General features: G+C 37.9%; 1 protein-coding gene across 19 annotated transcripts in view; it reads left to right on the top strand.

Moving 5' to 3' along the window:
• The window catches only part of WNK1 (WNK lysine deficient protein kinase 1), a 136,058-nt gene that overhangs the window by 58,685 nt on the left and 52,995 nt on the right, over nucleotides 1-24,378 (top strand). For all 19 annotated transcript variants that reach the window (XM_067756009.1, XM_067756010.1, XM_067756013.1 and 16 more), the window contains exons 2-4: nucleotides 3,442-3,614; nucleotides 10,139-10,359; nucleotides 12,565-12,722. In XM_067756009.1, the coding sequence (XP_067612110.1) occupies nucleotides 3,442-3,614; nucleotides 10,139-10,359; nucleotides 12,565-12,722 (552 nt within the window). The remainder of the gene's footprint in view (nucleotides 1-3,441; nucleotides 3,615-10,138; nucleotides 10,360-12,564; nucleotides 12,723-24,378) is intronic.

The raw sequence follows: 24,378 nt of genomic DNA, 5'->3' as shown, positions 1-24,378 counted from the left end.
ATGCATGGTAGTGAATGAGCAGAGCACAATTTTTTTTTAAAGCCTTTAGAGTAACCAGAGAGAAAATACAGATAAGCTACAAAGGAGGACATGTATACTGAGGGCTACAGTAGACGCCAGAGTACCATGAAACAGTATCTTGAAAGTGCTGAAAGAACACCAACCTAGAATTCTACACCCATCTAAACTATCATGCAAGAGTGATAGCAGTTAAGAAAGTGAGGTATTAGCGCAGGACTAGACAGACCATGGAATAGAGTGTAGAATCCAGAGACAGAACTGTACTTCTATGGAAAGGATGGATTGTTCATTAAATGATATTGGGGCCATTGGCTGATACAGAACAGAAATAACAGTCAGCCCTTCTTTTACCCAACCAAATAAATTCCTCAACAATTCCCAGATGTGGCAAACAAAACAAATTTATATTTTAAAAAGGAAAAGAAAAATATTTATGACCTTAGTGTCTGGAAAAATTACTGAAGACATAAAATCCACCTACCATAAAGTAAAAGATAGATGAATTGAAATACAGTGAAATAAAAACATCTGTAAATCAAGATATCATAAACAAGGTGAAAATACAAACCACAAATTGAGAAAAGGTATTTGTAACTCATAAAACCCAATAAAGGATTAGCATCCATAATCTATTAAGAACTGCTACAAGTAAGATGAAGCATCAGTTCCTTGCAGAAGAGGGGTCTTAAGTGGTCTGCAAAGAAAACAAAGTTTCTCACACTTTTTAGTGACTCTGAAAATGTAAATTAAACTATAGAACATGACTTACACCCATCAAATTGACAAAAGTTAATGTCTGATAATACCAGTTGCTAGTGACCATGTACTCTAGTGGGAACCTTCATACAAAGCTGTTGGGAAACTCAGTTGGCACAGTCCCTTTGAAAAGCAATTTGTTGATACCTATGAAGACTGAAGATGCCTATTCCCTATGCACTTCTACCGCTAGCTATATATCCTAGTAGGTGTACTTCCTCTTTTTTTTGTGCCCCAGAAGGCTAGTGAAGGCTAGAAAAATGTTTTGTTTTAAGTCCATATAGTAAAATACATAGGATTATATTGGAAACAAATTATATTAAAATAGTTATCAAAACTTTAAAATTTGTGATATAGTATGCATTATTAATGTATATTAATAAGATCTACTGGAAGATCTAATAGCTATCATAATTTCAAAGTAATGCCTAGTGTGGTATTTTGAGATAATCTGCAACCACTGTTACGTGATCTGAAAATACCTAGGTCTGTTGGTGACAAATCACAGGTACTGCTGAATGCTATTAGGTACGTACATTCATTCAAGGAAATATTAAGTTTCAATTCAAGGTTAATGAAAAATAAAGATATATTTGTTTTCACACAGGTTCACAAACCTGCCTTAAAGGGGTTTATAGACTCCAAGATAAGAGCCTGCATCCTAGAGATTAACACTGCAAAACCTTTGCCATATTGTAATAGCAAAAAAAATGGGGAAGCGCCTAAAGATTGATCAGTAGGAGATTATATATAAATTGTGGTGTATTCAGTCAGTGGATAACTGCATACCAGTGATAATGAATGGAGTTACAGTAATATGGTAGATATCTTGTAATGTCTCCTTGTACCATCATGGGTGAGCTCAAACAATGTTGAGTGGAAAATAGCCACCTTCCAGATAGTACACGCTCTGTAACTTCTTTTTATGAAATCTTAACATTTCACCTAAAGTGTAAAAACCCATATGGGAATGGTATATCTGATCAGGGTAGTGGTTGTTATTCAAGGGTGAGGAGTAGTGATGGGAAAGGCCATCTAGTTACATAGGAAGGTTTAAATTATGTCTTTAATGTTTAATTATTTGACTGTATCATAGACACATTATGTTATTGTATGCCTGGCCTATTTCGTTAAAATACGTATTATGTGCTTTGATAGAGTATTACATGACAGTTTCAATTTTAATTTACAGGACAGTACAGAGTTTGTGTGTATGGGACTCTGTTAAGGGAAGAAGAGCAGATTAAGTGCTTTTGTCCAGTTATCTCAGATAAGAAGTGAATTAACTTATGAAGTGCCAGGCACTTTAAATAAATCTACCTAGTAGACTAAATTAAATTAAATCTACCTAGTAGATTATTTAATTCTTACAAGAGTCCTATGAGGTGAAGGTATACACAGTCATCCCTCAATATCCTGGGGGGTGGTGGGAATTGGTTCCAGGATCCCACCCTCCACCCCTGTGGGTGCTCAAGTCCCTTTTATAAAATGGCACAGTATTTGCATATCTTCCCATATACTTTTAAATCATCTCTAGATTACTTATAATAGCTAATACAATGTAAATGCTATGTAAATAGTAGCCAGCATGTGGGCAAACTATTCAAGTTTTGCTTTTTGGAATTTTCTGATCCCCCCAACACACACACACACACACCCCGCCCATTTTTTACTTGCAGTTGGCTGAATCTGGGTATGTGAACTCATGAATACGGAGGACTTGACTTTATTCATGAAGGAAATTTTAGTTGAAGCCAAGACAGGATTTATATTTAGATCTCACCACTTCCAAAACCCATACTTGTTCCATTATTAAATTGCATATCTCTGTCAATAGGTGACTTATTTTGGAAGTGGTAAATTAACTGCATCTAAAACGTGTACCTGAAGCACATATTAACAGTAAAAATACTAAAATAATCTCAAGCATGACTTTATTTTATTAAGTAATTGATTTATTTATTTTTTGGCTGCATTAGGTCTTCGTTGTGGTGCGCGTGCTTCTCAGGGCTTCTCATTGCGGTGGCTTCTCTTGTTGCAGAGCACGGGCTCCAGGTGTGCGGGCTTCAGTAGTGGTGGCCTGCGGGCTAGTAGCTGTGGCGCACAGGCTTAGTCGCTCCACAGCATGTGGGATCTTCCCGGACCAGGGCTCAAACCCGTGTCCCCTGCATTGGCAGGTGGATTCTTAACCGCTACGCCACCAGGGAAATCCCTCAAGCATGACTTTATAATCAAGAGTTTTCTTAAATACACTTTAGCCTGTTCTCACACTCATATAACAGGCTGATGAAATTATTAATTATTAGTAACTTCAGTGTTAGGATGTTTTATTTCAACAGTATTGGTCATTATAATTTTGTACATGTTTAGCATCTAAGTGTAACTATGTGACTTGGTGTTTTATTATCTTAAAAGCATATTCTGTTTGTTTTTTCCTTTGTTTTTGTTTTAGGTGTACAGCACAGTGATTCAGTTATACATATACATGTATCTATTCTTTTTCAAATTCTTTTCCCTTTTAGGTTATTACACAATATTGAGCAAGAGTTCCCTGTGCTGTACAGTAGGTCCTTGTTGGTTATCTGTCTTAAATATAGTAGTGTGTACATGTCAATCCCAAACTCCCAATCTTGAACTGTATTCTGTCTTGCTTTTTGATTTTAGGATCGAAAGTTAACAAAGTCTGAGAGGCAGAGATTTAAAGAAGAGGCTGAAATGTTAAAGGGTCTTCAGCATCCCAATATTGTCCGATTCTATGATTCCTGGGAATCCACAGTAAAGGGAAAGAAGTGCATCGTTTTGGTGACTGAACTTATGACATCTGGAACACTTAAAACGTAAGTTCATCAATATTGTAAAAGCTGACCAAGAAGTATGAGAGAACTTGAATTTTCTTATTTCAGGCCTTATCAGTTCTTCTGTTGTTGCCCAGTATACTAAGGAGGGAATGAATAGTTGCTCCAAATGTTAGTATATGAGCACATTTTCCTGCCCACAAGGTCCTCTGGTATATAAAATGGTTTGATAATTATGTATTGGTAAGTATTTAAATGAGAAGTTGTTGCAGAATAAACCTAGTTGCTTTAAGTTATGGTGATTGGCATTTCTAAAATTGAGTGGCTAAGAGATCAGAAATCAAATGACAAGGTAGCCCTCTAGTGGTTAAAATGAAATTGAAGCTTATTGACAAGCTTTACCCATTTATTTTATCACCTCATATTGGGCAGTTTTTGCTACAACTATGCACATATTGTATCAAATACAAATTGTATTGTGACATTTATCACTAGATAATTTCATTTCCCAAAGCATCAGAAATTGAAGCCAAAACATCTAGACCTGTCATCCCTTTCAGGAATATGGATAGGTCAAATGCAGAAATTCCCTGTATGCCTTTGGAGTCCCGTGTCTCTTAGAGTATCTATTTGTACTCAGAGAGGAAACTAGAGTAACTTCTGTGGTGTAAATTTTTTGTGGAAGAATTGGATTGTGAAAAATTGTCTCTGTATTTATTCTTTATAACCTTCTGTAGTTAATGCTACTGAGCTGATTAATCTCAGATCTTTGAAACATAGTCTTGTATTTCCTGGATGTAGAAAATCCCGGATGCTCTTGGATGCTCAAAATTAACATGTTGAAAAGCCAACAGATTATTTCCCTCCTCCACATTCTAATTTTCCCATCCAACTTTTCTAATATTTATGGCAGCATCTTTATGCTAGTCGTCCACGCTTCTTGTTATTCACATGCCTGTTTCTTTTCCTAGACTGTGCTCCCTAGCACTGTGCCTGAAACTTGATAAATATTTGAATGAATTAAGGAAAATTCTGTGGTAGTAGTTGTTTGTATATCTGCATCTTGATATTCTTTTTCTGGTTTGAATACTTGGTGGGTTGTCAGTAGTCTGTCAGTAGATAGAAATAAAGTTAGTTTTTTTTTTAAGTTTTGATGAAATTCATATAACATAAAATTAACCTTTTTAAAGTGTACAGTTCAGTGACATTTATTACATTTACAATGTTGTGTAACCACATCTGTCAAGTTCGTAAACATTTTCATCACCTTAAAAGAACACCCCATACCCATTAAGCAGTTACTCCCCATTACCCTTCCCACGTAGTATATTTTCTCTTTAATTGCACATGATCTAAGTTTCTAACCATTTTCTTTTAAGTTTAAAGTTCTTTTTTCCCCATCATTGTCTGTTTCAGTTTCTGAGCCTCAAAGCAAAAGCAGCAAGAGGTAAAGTAGAAAGCACTAGACTTAGAGTAGGAGTCTGCTCTCTGCTCTGACTTTGACCAGCTGTGATTTAGGGCAAGTAGATCCCCTTCTCTGGCCCTCAGTTCTCCATGTGTAAAATAAGTGGACTAGCTGATCTCTAGGATTTATAGATGGGCATTTTTTTTTTTACTCTGGTAAAAACATATAAAATTTACCATCTTAATCATTTTAAAAAAATTTGTTTTATTTATTCTTATTTTTGGCTGTGTTGGGTCTTTGTTGCTGCGTGCGGGCTTTCTCTAGTTGTAGCGAGTGAGGGCTACTCTTCTTTGCGGTATGCGGACTTCTCATTGCCATGGCTTCTCTTGTTGCGGAGCACCAGCTCTAGGCGCGCGGGCTTCAGTAGCTGTGGCACGCAGGCTCAGTAGTTGTGGCACACGGGCTTAGTTGCTCCGCAGCGTGTGGGATCATCCCAGACCAGGGCTCGAACCCGTGTCCCCTGCATTGGCAGGCGGATTCTTAACCACTGTGCCACCAGGGAAGCCCTTTATCATTTTTAAGTGTATAGTTTAGTTAAATATATTCATGTTGCTGTGTAACCAATCTTGAGAATTCTTCATCTTGCAAAACTAAAACCCATTAAACAATTCCCCTTTCTTCCTTTGCACCAGCCTTTGGCAACCACCAACTATTTTCTGTCTCTAAGGATTTATCTGATCAAGGTATTTCATATAAATGGAATATAAAATACATGTTTGTGTTTGGCTACTTTCACTTACCATGTTTTCAAGGTTCATGTTGTAGCATGTATCAGTACTTCATTCCTTTTTATGACTAAATAATATTTCGTGGATATACCACAATTTGTTTATCCACTCACTTATTGATAGACATTTGGGCTGTTTCCACATGAACATTTGTGTACAAGTGCTTATTTGAGTACCCGTTTTCATGCCTTTTAGATACGTATATACCTTTGAGTAGAATTGCTGAGTCATATGGTAATTCTGTGTTTAACTTTTTGAGGAACCACCAAACTGTTTTCCACAATGGCTGAACCATTTTACATTCCCACTAGCAATGAATAAGGGTTCCAATTTTTCCATATTCTTGCCAACACTTGTTTTTTTTGTTTGTTTGTTTTTGGTTTTTTAATAGTCATCTTGCTGGCTGTGACATGGTATCTCATTTGATTTGCATTTCCCTAGAGAGTAATGATGTTGAGCATCTTATCATGTGCATGTTGTACATCTTTGGAGAAATGTCTATTCAACTCTTTGCCACTTTGTCCATTTTTAAATTGGGTTGTTTGTCTTTTTGTTGAGTTGTAAGAGTTCTTTATATATTCTGTAAGCTAAACCCTTATCAGGTACATGATTTGTAAATATATTTTTCCCATTCTATATATTCTTTTCACTCCTTAATGACGTCATGTGATGCACAAAGTTTTAAATTTTGATTAAGTCCAGTTTATCTGTTTTTTTTCCCTAGTTGCTTGTGCCTTTAGGGTTATATCTAAGAATCCATTGCCAAAACCAAGGCCATGCAGTTTTACCCCTATTTTTTCTTCTAAGAGTTTTATAGGCTTAGCTCTTTTATTTAGATCGTTCCAGTTTTTGAGTTAACATTTGTGTATGTGTGAGGTGTGGGATCCAACTCCATTCTGTTGCATGTGGATATCCAGTTGTCCCAGCACCATTTGTTGAAGAGACTATTCTTTCCCTGTTGAATGATCTTGACACCCCTGTCAAAAATCATTTAACCATAGATGCATGGGTTTATTTCTGGACCCTCCATATTATTCCACTGTTCTATGTATCTATCCTTATGCTAGTACCACACTGTTTTAATACTACAAAACCTAGCTTTGTGATATGTTTTGAAATTGGAAAAAGTGAGTTCTCCAATTTTGTTCTTCTTTTTTGATATTGTTTTGGCTATTTGGGGCCCCTTGTAATTCCGTATGAACCTGAGGATTAGCTTTCCATTTCTGCAAAAAGTCTGCTAGAATTTTGATTGCATCTGTAGATATAATCAAATCTATCCATAGATATATCGAATCTGTGGGTCACTGTGGCTAATATTGCCATCTTCACTATATTGTTTTCCAATCCATGAACCCATCTCTCCATTTTATTTAGGTGTCCTTTAATTTCTTTCAACAGTGTTTTCTAGTTTTTGGTGTATAAATCTTTCACTTCCTTGGTTAAATTTATTCCTAAGTATTTTATTCTTTTGGATGTTGTTGCAAATGGAATTGTTTTCTTGCTTTCCTTTTCAGGTTGTTAATTGTTGGGGTGTACAACACAACTCATTTGTGCGTGTTGATCTTGTACGCTGGCAATTTTGCTGAATTCGTTTATTAACTCTAGTTGTGTGTGCATGTCTGTATGTATTCTTTAGAATTTTCTATATATAGGATCTTGTTATCTGCAAATAGAGGGAGTTTTACTTCTTCCTTTCCAATTTGGGTACCTTTCTTTTTCTTGCCTAATTAATCTGGCTAGAGTTTCTAGTACAACACTGAAGAGCAGTGGTTATTCTTGTCTTATTCCCAGTCTTAATGGGAAAGCTTTCAGTGTTTCACCACTGTAGTATAGCTGTGGGTTTTTCATAAATGCTCTTTATCATGTTGAATATATTCTCTACTATTCTTAGTTTGAGTATTTTTTTTTTATCATGGGAAGGTGTTGGATTTTGTCTGATGCCTTTTCTGCATGAATTGAAATGATCATGTTGTTTTCCCCTTTGTCCTATTAATGTGATACCTCACTCGTGTAATTGAAACTGTTAAGATATAGAACATTTCCATCATCTCAATACATGCCCTTAAACCTCTTCCTAGGCAGCCCTTTCCAGGCAGCCCTTTCCTCACCCTCCAGAAGTAACTCTGTTTTTATATATATTTTTTAAACCATAAAACCAACTTTCACCGTTAGTTTTCTTTAATTACCTCATATCCCACCCAAGTGAAGCAGAATTTCATTTTTTAATTTATTTTTAAGGTTTTGTATTAGTTTCTGTATTAGCTTTTTGGTTAAACTCCACTTGTGTGTGTGTGTGTGTGTGTGTGTGTGCATTTGAAATATCTTTTTTAGTGGCTGCTTTAGATACTGCATTTATATCTTTAACTTTTCACAACATGCTTGATACTGTACAATTTCATGTAAAATAAAGGAAACTTGCAAAAATATAGGCCCATGTATTTCTAGTACTTATACTTTATGCTATAATTTTCATATGTTACATTTATTGTTTAGATCCTGTAATACAATGTTATAGATTTTCCTTTAAGTAGTCATATGTAACATAAAGATAGTAATAGGAAAATGTAGTCTTTTATATTTACCATCAGTGCTCTTCATTTTTTCCCTGAATATTTCCAGATAAAATAGCGTCAGAACTCAGTTAATCAGAAATCTCTGTCCTGTTCTTTTAACATTAGCTGGGCTGCTTGGACTCTGCTACACACACACATATTTCAGAGGTCAGCCAGAGATTTAGGCAGAGTGAATATACAGAATTTGGAGATGCCCTTCTATACCCCCTTTTTTTTTTTTTGCGGTACGCGGGCCTCTCACTGTTGTGGCCTCTCTCGTTGCGGAGCACAGGCTCCGGACGCGCAGGCTCAGCGGCCATGGCTCACGGGCCCAGCCGCTCTGCGGCATGTGGGATCTTCCTGGACCGGGGCACGAACCCATGTCCCCTGCATCGGCAGGCGGACTCTCAACCACTGCACCACCAGGGAAGCCCTATACCTCCTTTTTTAAAAAAAATTTATTTATCTTTTGGCTGCATTGGGTCTTCATTGCTGCACATGGGCTTTCTCTAGTTGCAGCGAGCGGGGGCTACTCTTTGTTGCGGTGCACGGACTTCTCATTGCAGCGGCTTCTTTTGTTGCGGAACACCAGCTCTAGACACTAGGGCTTCAGTAGTTACGGTGCGTGGGCTCAGTAGTTGTGGCTCACGGACTCTAGAGCACAGGCTCAGTAGTTGTGGCGCATGGGCTTAGTTGCTCGCGGCATGTGGGATCTTCCCGGACCAGGGCTTGAACTGTGTCCCCTGCATTGGCAGGCGGATTCTTAACCACTGCGCCACCAGGGAAGCCCCTGTACCTCCTTTCTGGGATTACACACCACCCCCACCCTCCAGCCCCCTGCCCTGCCTCCTTCACTCTTTAGATCTCTGCTGTCCAACAGAACTTTCTGTGGTGATGGAAATGTTCTGTAATCTGCACCATCCAAAATGGTAGCCACTTGCTACAATGCAGTTGTTGAGCACTTGAAATGTGACTAGTGCAGCTGGGAAATGAAAATTTTTTATTTTAATTAATTCATTTAAATATGAATATTCTTGGGCTTCCCTGGTGGTGCAGTGGTTGAGAGTCTGCCTGCCGATGCAGGGGACACGGGTTCGTGCCCCGGTCTGGGAGGATCCCACATGCCGCGGAGTGGCTGGGCCCGTGAGCCATGGCCGCTGAGCCTGTGCGTCCAGAGCCTGTGCTCCGCAATGGGAGAGGCCCGCATACCGAAAAAAAAAAAAAGAATATTCTTATTTGTCTAGTGAATATTGTATTGGACAGACTGTCATTGTAGAAAGTTCTGTTGAATAGCATTGTTCTAGACCCTGAGGTAATCTTGAACTCTATCCTCGTATTCATTCCTCAGCCAGTAATGCTCCAGGTTTCAGTCCAGGTTTGAGCGACCCCCACAGACTAGTGCTTTCCCTTTTCCCTCGTGTGTACTCCCTTCCAGTTTATGCCTGATTTTGATTCCTCCAGAGCTTTCGAGTAGTTGTGTGTGTGTGTATTTACTAGAGTTTATAATTATATCTGCATCCAATAAGAGTTGCTTCACCATTACCAGAAGTCGAACTCTGCCTCTTAACTTTTAAATCGTTTTAGCAGTGATCTAATTTTAAGGAATTTATTTTTTGTGCTTTGTTATCAGAATTTGCTTGCCAACTACTTATTATCCTATCCCCTTTAACCTTACTAAAAGTAGCACTAACCTAAGCTTACTGAATCTTAATATTCTGAACTTGATATTCCCATCTCAGATATGCTAGAATTTAATGGAATTCTTCAAAGTAATAAATGCATATCATTGATAACCTGTTTGGTGTACCTTGCCTTTTCTAGGTACCTGAAAAGGTTTAAGGTGATGAAGATCAAAGTTCTGAGAAGCTGGTGCCGTCAGATTCTTAAAGGACTTCAGTTTCTTCATACTCGAACTCCACCTATTATTCACCGGGATCTTAAGTGTGACAACATCTTTATCACTGGCCCTACAGGCTCAGTCAAGATTGGAGACCTAGGTCTGGCAACCCTGAAGCGGGCTTCTTTTGCCAAGAGTGTGATAGGTATGTTTCAGGTGTACCTTGCAGTCTCACTGGCTTTCTGACATTCTTTTTATTTAGAAACCTGACCTTGTCAGAGCTTTTATTATGTGAAATAAACCTTCAGAAATTTAGAGCTTGAACCCAGGAAGTGATGTGGAGTTCTCTATTTCTTTGCCTCTAGAATCATCTTGAAGACCATTGTTGTTTTGTAAAGTTATATGAAGAGAAGTAAGGTGAACTTTGCCTACAAAACATTATGTAATAATTGTTAACCTTATTGAGTCATTTCATTGATACTTAGTATCATATACTTACTTATATAACAGATAAAGTATGTTACTTTCCCCATAAAAGAAATTGAATTTATATATAATTTAGTTTCTGAAGAAGTCTGTTGGATAGATGTATATTCAAAAATATCTGCCTATTAAAACTTTATTTTAAAATGTGAAAATATGATGGTTCATTATCAATTTTTTTTTAACTCCTACTCTTCAGAAGATATACCTGAAACAGTTTTCAGCCTCAGTACTATTGACACTTCGGGTTGGCCAGCTCTTTGTTGTAAGGACTGACCTGTTCATTGTAAGATGATTTAGCAGCATCCCTGGTCCTACTCACTGGATGCCAGTAGCATGCCCCCTTGCCCACTTCCCCCCAGTTGTTACAACCAAAAATGTCTCTGGACATTGCTAGATGTCCCCTATAGGGCAAATCATCATTCTTGAGAATCACCGATCTATACAACATTTCTGTCCTTTCAGCCTTTAACTGTTATGTTAGAGAGTTGTAGCTGGAAAAATAATTTAATGCTGATTATTTTATAAGCTTTCACTTTCTGAGGAGGGTATGACAATTTGAAAACTTGAAATCTTCACAAACACTCTACTCTCCCCAAAGGTGATGACAATAACAACAGCAAGAAAGCCATTCTTTTTTTTTTTTTTTGTGGTACGCGGGCCTCTCACTGTTACGGCCTCTCCCGTTGCGGAGCACAGGCTCCGGACGCGCAGGCTCAGCGGCCATGGCTCACGGGCCCAGCCACTCCGCAGCATGTGGGATCCTTCCGGACCGGGGCACGAACCCGTGTCCCCTGCATCGGCAGGCAGACTCTCAACCACTGCGCCACCAGGGAATCCCAAGCCATTCATTTTTAAGTGGGCTAGAATCCTATGTTTTAGTAAGAAAAACATTGAACACCAGTAATTTGCACATCCTTACAAAATAGTGTTCCTGGGAAGAGTTATTTAAAGATGAATTTCCTTTTTGCCCTCCTTATAGGAAACAGTTCTTTGATTGTCTTTGGCATCTTAATCTCTGTCCCAAGAGGGTTTTTTCTTATTTCTTTTTTTGTTTAAACCATAGTGTGCAAGCCTGTTCTTAGAAATGTCCTATAATTTGAGGTATTCGGGCTTAATTTCTTTGGAAACATTGGAAACCTGGTGTGTGGAATCATACACTCACTCTATGCTCATAATTCAGTCTGAGAACTCAAGTGCAGACCGAATTATTTGTGTGTGTGTCTGTAGGATGTGCCTCACTACACTTCTTACATCTGCAGTAGGTTTGTGTACTGCAGGGGGGGGTGGTAAGTGTGTGAAGAAAAGGGCTCTGGTGAGTGGCCTTTATAGACAATTACAGTTTATTTTACCGTTTTAAAAATGTATTGAATATCTGTTTTTTACTGAAAAGCCGCCTTAAAAGTGAAACTGATCAGATGGAATGTTAATGGCAAGAGACTAGCTATTATATGAATGTTAACCTTACAGCTACCATACAGTAGGGGGCAGACAAGGATTTTGATCTTTTTTAACCCATCATCCTATCTTACAGGTAGATGGCATTATATCTACTTTATTCCTCAGTAGTCTCTTACCTTTTCCTTCCGTTTGTTTTCAATATATCAGTTTATCTTTTATGCAAGGCTCTATTTTGACATTGTATAACACTAATCCATTTGAAACAGTAAATAAATAGACACGTGATCCTATGCCAGCTTTTATAAAGGAGTTGTAGTGTAAGATCTATAACATATTTGATGGAACAGACTAAGACGATTTCTTTCCTCTCCCCCCACCACCTACCTACCTTTCTTTCTTTTTCCTCCCTCACCTCTTACCCCCCTTCCACTTTCTTCTCTCTCACAGGTCAACCCCTCTGCTGTTGCCCTCCCCATGAATCGCAGCTTCTCCTCACACTGAGTCTGAATCATTCTTTTAATTTAAGGTACCCCAGAGTTCATGGCCCCTGAGATGTATGAAGAGAAATATGATGAATCCGTTGACGTTTATGCTTTTGGGATGTGCATGCTTGAGATGGCCACATCTGAATACCCTTACTCCGAGTGCCAAAATGCTGCACAGATCTACCGTCGAGTGACCAGTGTAAGTCTTGTCCTAACTGACTGGTGATCTTAGGCTAAGAAGCTGTATAACATCAAACCGTGCAAAAGGGAACAACACTAGAAAGCATCACATGGAGTTCACCGCTCATCTGTGTCTCGTGTCTCCTCTTCTTATAAGGACTGGTCAGATTGAGCTGTGGCCACCCAGCTCCGGGTTGACCTCATTCTAACTAATTATACCTGCAGCGATCCTATTTCCAAATAAGGTCACATTCTGAGAAACTGAGGATCAGAATTTTAACTTATCTTTTGTGGGGGGGGGGCGGGCGGGGGACGCAGTTCAACCCGTAACAGTTCATGGGTTCATCCAACAAATATTTAAGTCTCTATTATGTTCCAGACTTCTTTCTAGATCCTAGGTATTGAATATTATAGTTAAGTAAAACACAAACCTGTCTCTCAAGAGCTTATTACTAGGCAAAGGAGAACAAACAAGTAAACCAGACAGTTACCATAGTGTATAAAAGCAGTTATTCTAGGGATAGGTATGTAACAGAAGCACATAGAAGTAGTGCCTAATTGAGTTTGGACAGGTTAGGAAAATTATGTAAATAAATAGGGAAAGACTAAGAGTTGCATGTGAAAAATCTTTGTATGTCTACAGTTTGAAAACAGGAAAAAGAAGAGACAAGGGATAAGGGAGGAAAGTGAAAGTTTAGACTATACTTGAGCACTGGGGGAACCATTGCAGCCGCTATAAGACTTGGTAGGTGTCGTAGGAATTCCCTGGCGGTCCAGTGGTTAGGACTTCGTGCCTTCACTGCCAAGGGCCTGAGTTCAATCCCTGGTCGGGGAGCTAAGATCCCACAGGCCACGAGGTGCAGCCCCCGCCCCCTGTCCCCCCCCAAAAAAAGACTTGGTAGGTGTCATAAGATCAGACTTAAATTTTTAAAAGAGTTTTCTGGCTGCAGAGTGGAGGATGGATTTATGAGGAAACACTAAAAAGCTGAAAACCCAGTTAAGTGGCTATTGCACTAATCTGAAGGAATAACCGATAGACTGAAATGAGGAGTTAAAGTAGAGATGGCCAAAGTGGATGGACAAGAGATTGATTTTCTTTATGAATTTGAATTCAATTAAGCTAACGTGTTCTTTTCCACCTAATATTTATGAAAACAATAATAATGTGAAAATACCCTTTGTAAATACATATCTTCTTAAGGAGATCAAACTGAATATTAAACCTGATTAAGAGGTTAAATACATTAAATTTTAGGACTATAAAATATACAGTTTGTACGTAAAATGGTTTGTGTAATTTATTTACTAACTTACTGTCTATAACTTCTTCACTCCATCACACTCTAAACCAGGGATTAGCAAACTATGATCCATGGGCCAAATCCAGCCTCCTACCCATTTTTGTACAGCCATGAGCTAAGAATTCTTTTCACATTCCTAAATGGTTGAGGGGGAAACCAAAAGAAGAATAATATGTGATGACCTATGAAAATTATATGAAATTCAAATTTCAGTGTCCATGAAGAAAGTAATGACACAGCCACTTATTTGTTTTTGTATTATCTATGTCTGTTTTCACATATTACAGTGGCAGAGTTGAGTAATTGCAACAGGCTCTGTGGTTCAAAAATCCTAAATTATGTACTGTTTGGCTCTTAACGGAGAATGTTGCTGACTCCGATTCTAAACACATGACACCAGAAAGAGAAAAACAAATATCGTATATTAACACATATATGTGGAACCTAGAAAAATGGCACAGATGAACCGGTTTGCAGGACAGAAATAGAGACACAGATGTAGAGAGCAAACGTATGGACACCAAGGGGGGAAAGTGGCAGGGTGGGGTGGGATGAATTGGGAGATTGGGATTGACATATATACACTAATATGTATAAAATGGACAACTAATAAGAACCTGCTGTATAAAAAAATAAATAAATTTCAAAAATTCAAGAAAAAATCAAACACATGACACCAGAACTTCTTAAAAAATTCTCCTCTGAAGAGTTCTGTAACTAATTTCTAATCTGCAAAAGTGGTGATAATGTTCTACTAGAATGCTATTAGCCTCTGTACTTGGAGTAGGCAGGAGAATCTCAGTGTGAGCAAGTAGTTACTTAAATTATTAGCTCTGATAATTTGTGGGCAGTCTTTTCTCTCTGTTAAGAGTAGAACTATCACTTTAATTCTGTGGCGAAAACATAACAGGTTTTAATGTAACACCCATTTTTCACTGGCCATATTTATTCTTTCTATTGCCTAAGAATAAATAGCATCTTAAACCCAGTACTACTGCTTGAGGTGATCATTCTGGATTTTAAACACAAAGACTTATTAACAAATATCTTTTATTTACCTTCCAGCAGTACTGAATGCTTTGATAGTGAATAGACCAGAAGAATGAAGTATCCATCAGATAGCCATATATTTAAACATTCTCTACTGTCTCTCAGCCACCAGCCTTCTTTGTGGGTCTTGCAATATTTCTACTTTGAAACTTGGTAGATTTTGTTGTGAACCATCAGACAGTGCTTTGCTGTTAGAGACACTGCCTAGGCATTACCGGGTTGTCTAGTGATAGGTGTCTCTAATTAATCTTGTGAATTCAATTCCTGACTATTTCTCTAAACAAATAAAGGTTTTTACTTAAAATATCTCAAGGGATCATGGAATTTTAGTTTCTTTATGTAAAATGAAGTCTAAAAAATAACTCTGCTATTTAAAGAAATAAAGTTATAAATTATATGGTAGGACTGTTTTTTTTTTTGGCTGTACGCGGGCCTCTCACTGTTGTGGCCTCTCCCGTTGCGGAGCACAGGCTCCGGACACGCAGGCCCAGCGGCCACGGGTCACGGGACCAGCCGCTTCGCGGCATGTGGGATCTTCCCGGACCGGGTCACGAACCCACGTCCCCTGCATCAGCAGGCGAACTCTCAACCACTGCGCCACCAGGGAAGCCCTGTTTTGTTTTTTAATGCAGAATTTATGGGTGACCTGTATTAAATTTTACCTTGTTTTATACCTTACCCACCAAATATGTTTAACTGGTTAAATATAATGACTGTATAGGATGAGTAGGTGAAAAATAGTGTAAACCCTATTGATTAAATCTACTCACCGGAGGCTCAGGGCTAAAAGCAGTGTTCTTTGGCTTCAGACTGTCAGACACAGCACTGCCATAAAATCAGATAAAAGTTTATATAAGCAATAATTTGATAAAAGTAAAGAAAACAAATTAATTTGATTTTTAAGATAATGCATTTGAGATACTGTCTAATCAACAAATGAATCTTTATTTGCAAACACAAACTCCAGCTCACTTGAGAAGAAAATCCCCTTCTCAAATGAAAAAAGTGTTTGGCGTTAGTTTAATAGACCCTAGAAAGACCAATATCACTGTTTCCATAGTCTTAGTGTAGTATTTACCCTTTTTTCAGTTTGTCAATGGGTTGTGTTTTTTTTCTTTTTTAAGATAAAGTTCACATACCATGAAATTCTCCATTTAAATCATTTGAAGGTGTAAAATTCAGTGGGTTTTAGTGTATTTACAGTGTTCTGCAATCGACACCACTAATGCCACTCCATCACCCCAAAAAAGAAACCGCACACCTGTTAGCAGTCACTCCACATTCCTCTTCCACCCAGCCCCTGGCAAGCACTAATCTACTTTCTGTCTTTATGGGTTTGATTTGCCTGTTGTGGACATTTCATACGAATAGAATCATAAAATATGTGGCCTTTTGTGTTACACTTTGTTTCTGTGTTATGCTTTGATTTAGCGTAACCATTTTTAAGGTTTATCCATGTTTTAGCATGAATCAGTACTTCAGTCCTTTTTGTAGCTGAATAATATTGCATTGTATGAATGTAGCACATTTTTAATGTTCAACAGGTTTTATTTCTTTCTATTTCTGTAGTTTCTTCCTCCTTTTCTCATTGTTTAAACTGTTTGAACCTATAGCCACCCTCACCTCTGGAGAGGAATTGGGAACAGGAAGGATGAAATATACAGTGTTTTAAAAGGTATTGTCCTAGAGCCCGACTTATTAAATCTTTGTTTATAGTTTTGTGTTTGTAGCATAGCGTATGGCACATTGTAGGCACTGAGTGATACTTTGAAGAATAAATGATTCAATTAAAGGAATCCCAGATATAGTCAAGTTAGACACTATGTCAATTTGGGACAGTTGAGTTTACCCTGCAAAATAAGGTCACCTTAGAAATACTAAAATTATCCTACTAATGTGGAATTGAATAGTAGCAAGTAGAAACTGATACAGTTTATATATGTACATATACAATATATTTTTGTAGAATGGGAAAAGCTGTTTGGTACAACTAGAGCAGAAAACAATAACTTTAATAGAGTCAAAATTCCAGGACTAGAAAGGCATTTGAAAAAGTCATCTATTCACATGCTCTTCCATCAGTTCTCAAATCACTATTGAGATCTTTGCTGTGCAAAGTGCAGTCCCCACAACCAGCAGAATTGGCATCCTAGGACACTTGTTATTATAAAAATGTAAAATTTTGGCCGCGTCCCAGACGGATTGAGTCAAAACCAGCATTTTACAAGATCCAAAGATGATTTGTGTGTACATTAAAGTTTGAGAAGTGTGAGCTACAACAGTGATCACCTCAGGTCCCTTCCAGTTCTGTATACCTTATTTTTGGTTAAATTAAAAAAAAAAAAGGCTAAATATTGTATATCAAGCATTATTTGAATAAATTTTTGTTCCATTGTTCATGGAACCTTTTTACTAGCAACCAAGTTGACTTAGAAATCTAACCCTATTTAATTGCATTTTTTTCTGCCTATTCAAGAGTTGCTTTTTAAAAACGCAAAATAGTAAGTCAAGCCGTGGAAAAGCTGGAATAAAAAGCTTGAGGAGTTAAGTCAGTTGGAACTTTTGGAACCCTTGGTCTCTGAGGATACTGCAGGCATTTACTTGTTCTTTGTTTTTCCTCTCAGCTGTGAAAACTGAGCTCTGTATTATCTACAGTCCGTTATTCTGTACTTCAGTTATTATATTTCTTATCTGGGAAACTCTGTCTTGGTTTCACTAACCTCCATTCCCATCTTCTGGCTTCCAGTGAAGAATAAAAAGGGCTATGTCCTTTTTTAATTTTCTGAAGTTTTTCTCATGTTTTGGGTGCTGAGATAAATGTGTGGGGAGTTTACCTTGATTATACAATGATTTATATGATTGTATAAGCATTAGTGGTGACTCTATTGAAATACACCTTGAAGTATTGTACTTTCCCTTAAGTTTGCTTTGGGTGTAAATTGAACTAATTTTTTAAAGGATATGTCAGCATTGGTCTGCCTAACGATTGCACATTTATTAAGGAAACATGTTTGGTTATCCATCGAGAGATCATCAAACTCCCTAATGCAGACTGCCCCCTGCCACTCCAGATTCCTGGTTTCCATCCCAGATCTACTATGCTCCGCCTGTTTACCAATAGTAGTCAGTGAACTGCCCCCTCCTAAACTCACAAGGCCTCCTATGGGTTTGGCACTATCTTAGAAATGGGATACAAAGAAGAGTGTTTAACAGTCTAGGATTACTTTTTCAGGTTTGAAGATCACAGAACTCTAGTCAGTTGAATCATAAACTCTAGTTCTCAGTTTCTTTTCAATTTATTTTAACGATTATTCACTTACTTAACAGCCATTAGTTAGGTGTCTTCTGTGTGCCAGGTTGAGGATACAGCAGTGAACAAGATATATGCTTCAGTGTTCTTTCACCTTCTTGTAGGGAAGGTAAACATTGAAGTAGTAAATATAATAAAGCACGTGGATTTTATAGACATAATGAGGTACAGGGTTTTGATCTCATTGAGAGAGTCAGAGACAGTATTCCTGAGAAAGTTGGTTTAAATTGAGAGCTTTATTGGCCTGTGTCAGGGATGCTAAGGCAGATCTGTATGAAGGAATGAGCCAGTAACCCCGGTCATCTGGAGCTCTTTACCAGAAATATTTCTAGGGTTTTTTTTTTTTTTTTGGCTGTGTTGGGTCTTCGTTGGTGCACATGGGCTTTCTCTAGTTGTGGCGAGCAGGGGTTACTGTTCGCTGCGCTGTGCGGGCTTCTCATTGTGGTGGCTTCTTTTATTGCAGAGCATGGGCTTTAGTAGTTCCAGTGTGCAGGCTCTAGGGAGCGTGGGCTTCAGTAGTTGTGGTGCGCAGGCTCAGGAGCCGTGGCACATGGGCTTAGTTGCTCCACGGCATGTGGGATTTTCCCGGACCAGGGATCAAATCCGTGTCCCCTGCATTGTCAGGCGGATTCTTAACCACTGCGCCACCAGGGAAGTCCTAGGATTCTTGAAGAAAGTCATGCCAATATTGTTGCCCCTTCAGTATTTCCATCATACTCAACCTCTGTCTTATTAATATACTATAATGATAACTATATTGATATTAACTGTTGTCCCCCCCCCCCCCATGAGAACTGAACGTCTCAAGGACAGGGTTTTTTTTCCTCTGTAGACCAGTTCACTACTACATGTCTGGCCTTGCAGTGGTACAACTGCCATGTAAATAGCAGATGATAGCAGTGTAAATATTAACACATATACATCCTATGTCTCAGACATTGCATTAAACACTTTGCATTATTATGTAATTTAATTCTTCCAACAAACCTCATTGGGGGTGGTTTACTACTACTGTTGTCTACACTTTAAAATAAAAATCTGAAGCCCAGGATGGCTAGCCCATGATTACATATCTAGAAAATAACAGAGTTATTCTGTTATTCTGATTCCAGGTCCCCTGCTCATGTCAAAATTCTGTACTGAATTCATAAATGTCTAGTACAGTGTCAGTCTGTGACCTGAGGGCATTTAAACCTGTCTGTGTAAGTGCCAATGTGAAGGGGTAAATGGGTAATGTACCGGCTTAATAACTATATTCTATGGTGCACTGATAAAGAACTGTTGTGTGTCATTGTTCTGCACATGCATTTCATTCAGGTCTCAGAGAGGCCTTTCCTGCCCATCCATCTAAAACAGTCTTAGGTGTGCACACACTTTACTTCTATCCCCTATGGTTTTATTTTTCTTCATGGCTTTTATCACAGCCTAACAGTGTTTATCTAAAGCCCCAATTAGAATATAAATTCTGTGGGTTGTGGGGGTTTTATTTGAGTTGTTCTTGGCTGTTTTCCTAGTGCTTAGAGCCTGGCAGGTAATAGGCACTCAGTCAGTGTTTGCGAGATGAATACACGAATACAGAACTATAGGGAGTGAAACACAATGTTGCCTGTGGAGGAAATGGGCTCTGGAGTTGGGTCTGCTTGAGTTCAGATCCCAGCAATGTCATTTCCTAGCTGAAACCTTGGGCAAATTAATTAACTTCTCTGAGCCTAAGCTGGTAATGAGGATTAAATGAGAAAAGTGCCTAAATCAGTTAGCAGTCAGTACTTATTAGGCATTGCCATTATTACCATTAACATCATTATGACATGCTTAGTAGTGAAATAAGTTGTCTCTTGTTCTATTCTTTTACCTAGCAACATTCAACAAATAGCAGTGTTTAAAATGTGTTTAATGAACTTAAAATAAAGCCAAGTTTTAAATGAGTGAAAATGAGCTCACATTTATTTATCATCTTGCTTCTTGCCAATCACCTTGCAAAGTGCTTTACATATACTATCTTATTTTAATCTTTTGTATTTTGATAAGTAGATAATACCTTCATTTTACAGGTGGGAAGACAGATTCAGAGGTTAAGCATTTTGCCCAAGGACATGAAGGAGAAATACTAATAGTAGGGTCAGAAATCAAGCATCTCTAACATAACACTAATACAAACCTTAAAATGTTTTCCTTTTCCTGTTTCTGTTTTGTAAACTTTTTTCCCTAGATTTCAAGGGAAAAGAAATTTAGGGTACGTGGGTAGCATAAGTCTAAGATTGGTGTCACAGGTTTGAGCCCCTGTTTAACAGGGTTCATGATCCCTGTTCAAAAGAGAAAAACTTATCTTGAAGTTTTCTGCCATTGGCAATGAAAAGATCCAAATAAGAGTAGTAATGTACTTAGCACAATTTTTGTCTGCTATTAAAAGAATAGAAACTATGGTAAGCAGTGGCATCAGTTTTTTATATGGAGGATAGTGCATTTGAGATTGGAGCAGTACACAAGCTTTCATGTATCCAGAGAGTAATGAGCCTTGGGGAGTCATGAGGTCAGCTAATTTCCTTGGATAGAGCTAGTTGGATTTGGTAGGGAGTTTGAAGAGGCTTGTTTTCCAATGGGATCATAAGGTATGTTCAAATTCCTGTAAACTAATGGTTCATACCAGTAAGAATCTGGCTGAATCCAGCCTCATAACAACCAAGTTAGAAATAATGGGGATTTTTAATTACTTTGTTTGTGTAATTTGACTTTGTCACTGATTCCATTAGCCTTTGGATTGCAAGGTTTGAACCTTCTGTCTGGGAAAAACAGAATCAAAGCAGTTGGGGTGAAATTCCTTTTGGCTTTTATATAACAGATTGCATTTCACCCTACTTTTTTACAGAAACAAGTGAAGCTGATTCCTAATTATAGATAGGGTTTGAAAAGTTGGGAAAAACTTCGTATTTTTTTCTTTAGCAGTTGGATTTTTTTTGTGTGTGTGATATCCCAGAGATCTAAATCCACTGGAATTAGCTGAAATGATTCCTTTATAAATTTTATTCCTACTTCCATCCAACAAATTTAAATTATACACATAAGAGAAAACTTGGTGTATCATAGGGTGTATCTTAGGAACATTTTGCATGATTTTCAAAGTCATTCTATTACTGTCCTGTGATTTGATTAATATTAAAGGATCTTAATCAGACCATTAATCTTAAACCAAACAGTTGGGTATCATTCCCAACATTTTCGGTGCTAAAAAACAATTGTGAAATCCCTATTTCAGAATTTCACAGAAAAGCTAGTTTTACTTATCCCAACTGAATGTTGATCTATAATTCACACAGCATTAGACTACAGAATAAAAACTGATAGGATATAGAGAGATGGTTTCTGCTGTGCTTAAGTCAATTATAATAGTATTGAGTTTCTTGGTATCTTGTAAATAATTTATATGCCAGAAGATTCATACAGATACTTTGTAGTTGCCACCTTCTCTCTATGTGTGATTTGAGGTATACCTTGAAAGAAGGGTAGGACTCAGTTGACTGAAAAAGGGAGCAGTAGAAAGAATATTCTTGTGAAAATGTGCATTAAGTATTCAGTGAAAAAGTAACTAATTTGGCTGGACTTATTTGGGGGGGATAGGAGCAGAGAAGTAGGTAGAAGTTGACTTGTGAGGGCTTCTCACCCCAGATTAAGGAAATTAAAAGCACTATAATGTGGGCTAGAAGTAACACTGAACTAGACATTGTTGAATCTGGATTCTAGTTTTTGCTTTAGCATTGACTAGGCCCTTACCCACTAGAATATAGGCTCTATTTGTTGTATTCTAGGTGCTGAAGGTAATGCAGTAAATCTAGTAGGTGTCTTATACATACTAGACTAGACTGGACATGACACCTCGTAGATGCCAGTGAATTAATGAATTAATTCCATCTTTGACATGGCATTAATCTCTTTGATCTACAGTTTTCTCATTTGAACAAGTTGGGACTCTAACTCAGATTCTTTCTAGATCTGTGATCCTGTGGTCATCTTGTAGGTGTGGAGAACTGTTAACCATATTTGAGTAATGTGTTGTGAGTTAAATGATGTCAGATGATTGGAAATGGTTAAATGTCAGATGATTAGATGAAGCCAGATGATTGAGCTGGCCACAATGTAAAATACAAATTGGAGAGAATAGAAACAGTGAGACCCGTCTTAAATTGGTCTAAGTTTAAAGAGGTGAGGTGTTGATAATCTGGATTTTGGTGGTCACAGTTGTTATGCAGAAGAAGCAATGATTTTGAGAAGTAACAAGCCAGTAAAAATCTCATTTTGTCCAACCAGAGATCTTTGGCTTTTGGAGGGGCAGTAGGAGTACTAGCAGCAGAACTATATATGAGCTGTTTTAAACATTTCTCATTGTTTAAAGAGCTCCTAGAGAATAATAGTACTTAAATATTGTGGGAGAAGAAGCATCCAAGAAGACTAAGGTTTCTATTCTGGAAATAATGATACCGTTGAAAGAAATGGAGGAAATCCAGAGAAAGGCACTGACTTGAAGAGAAGGAAGAAGTAGAGTTTAGACATATAAACTGTTAACATGTATGTGAATGGTATTTTTATTGTATACATTGAAAACTTTTCTTTTGATATATAAAAAAAGGCTCATCTTCATAGATCTAGATATTTGTGCCTACATTATACCACTGTCCAAAAAAAGCTACCTCATTTGTGGTTTTGTTTGTTGCACAGTAAAGTTTAAAAACCTACTCATGTGTTTATGTCTGATGAACCTCTGAAGCAGGGAGCGTGGTGCCCGTTTCCTGGCTCTTCTGTTTTCATTTAGCTTAGCATAGTCCTAAGCAGCTTTGGTCAGACACTTAAGTCAGAGGCATTGGTGGACCGCATTGCTGTATTTATGAGCAATAGCTGGCATCCTACACTGCCTACTTAGTGTACTTTGTAGTGACAAATTGTGTTGAGCAAGAGATCTGTGGCAACTACTTTGAGACAGCTTGTTAGAAATAATAGTCATTTCTAGCCTTTAGAGTAGAAATAATCCTACCAAATAACTTCTAAGCCCTTATCCTCCTGTTACTGAGTAATTAAAGCCTTAGTACCCACTGTCTTGATGGGGATTCAGGCTTACCAAATTACAAGGGATAGCACTTTGTTATGTTATCCATTATAATACTGCAGTGAACAGTGCTTTTTCTACCATCTTTGTTAATGGCATGAAGAAAAACCTTTCCTTAATCACTAAAATCAAAGTAGTAGTCATTTGGCTCCATGAGATCTTCCTGGCAAATAGAAATGTCTTTAGGTAGATCTTCATATTGAGGCTTTTAATAATAGGAGGGAACGGAGAAGGATAAATTCTTATCACTTCTGGGTGATAAGAAGCTGTTCACAGCTATTTAATTTTTTTTTAACGTACCATGAGACAGTGGTAAGGCAGTTTACCTTAATGTCACCACTTTTTAAATTAGGTTAACAAGAACTATTACGCTCACTTTTCAAGTGAGTTTAAGGAATATGGCCCAGGTCACACAAACTTGGTGCATGAGAGGTTGAACTAGGAACTCATTCCCAGTATTGGGATTTCCTTGTCCAGTGTTCTTTTGGCTGTATATTCTTAGTTTACATTTTGGTCATTGAATTCGTTCCCCATTTTCTTTTAAAGCATAGTTTCAACATGATTAAGGGGAAGGGGGTGTTTAGATAAACAGATTTCTGGTGTAGGTTTTGATGTCAAGGAGGCAGAACCTGTGGACATAATGGGTGGAGCTTTGAGCAAGTAAAAAACATCTTATTTTGCTTGTTTAGGGATCTGCTGCTGTTGGAGGAGAAGCAGGAGGAGGAGTAGCAGACTAAGTTTCCTTGCTGTTTGGCATGTAGTTTTGTTTAAAGGGCCGATCTAGAATAAGTACATTGTTGGCTCAGAGGAAACTTATGTCTGAGAGTTGGGGAAGCATGGCTAGTGTTAAACAAGAAACGAAACTTCAGCCTGATTTTGATGTCTGCCTTGCTTATGCTGTGGGCTAAGTTACTCTGTC

This window comes from Pseudorca crassidens, chromosome 11 (assembly GCF_039906515.1).
Source record: "Pseudorca crassidens isolate mPseCra1 chromosome 11, mPseCra1.hap1, whole genome shotgun sequence".
Classification (NCBI taxonomy): Eukaryota; Metazoa; Chordata; class Mammalia; order Artiodactyla; family Delphinidae; genus Pseudorca; species Pseudorca crassidens.
This window is presented reverse-complemented; position numbering and strand designations above follow the sequence as displayed.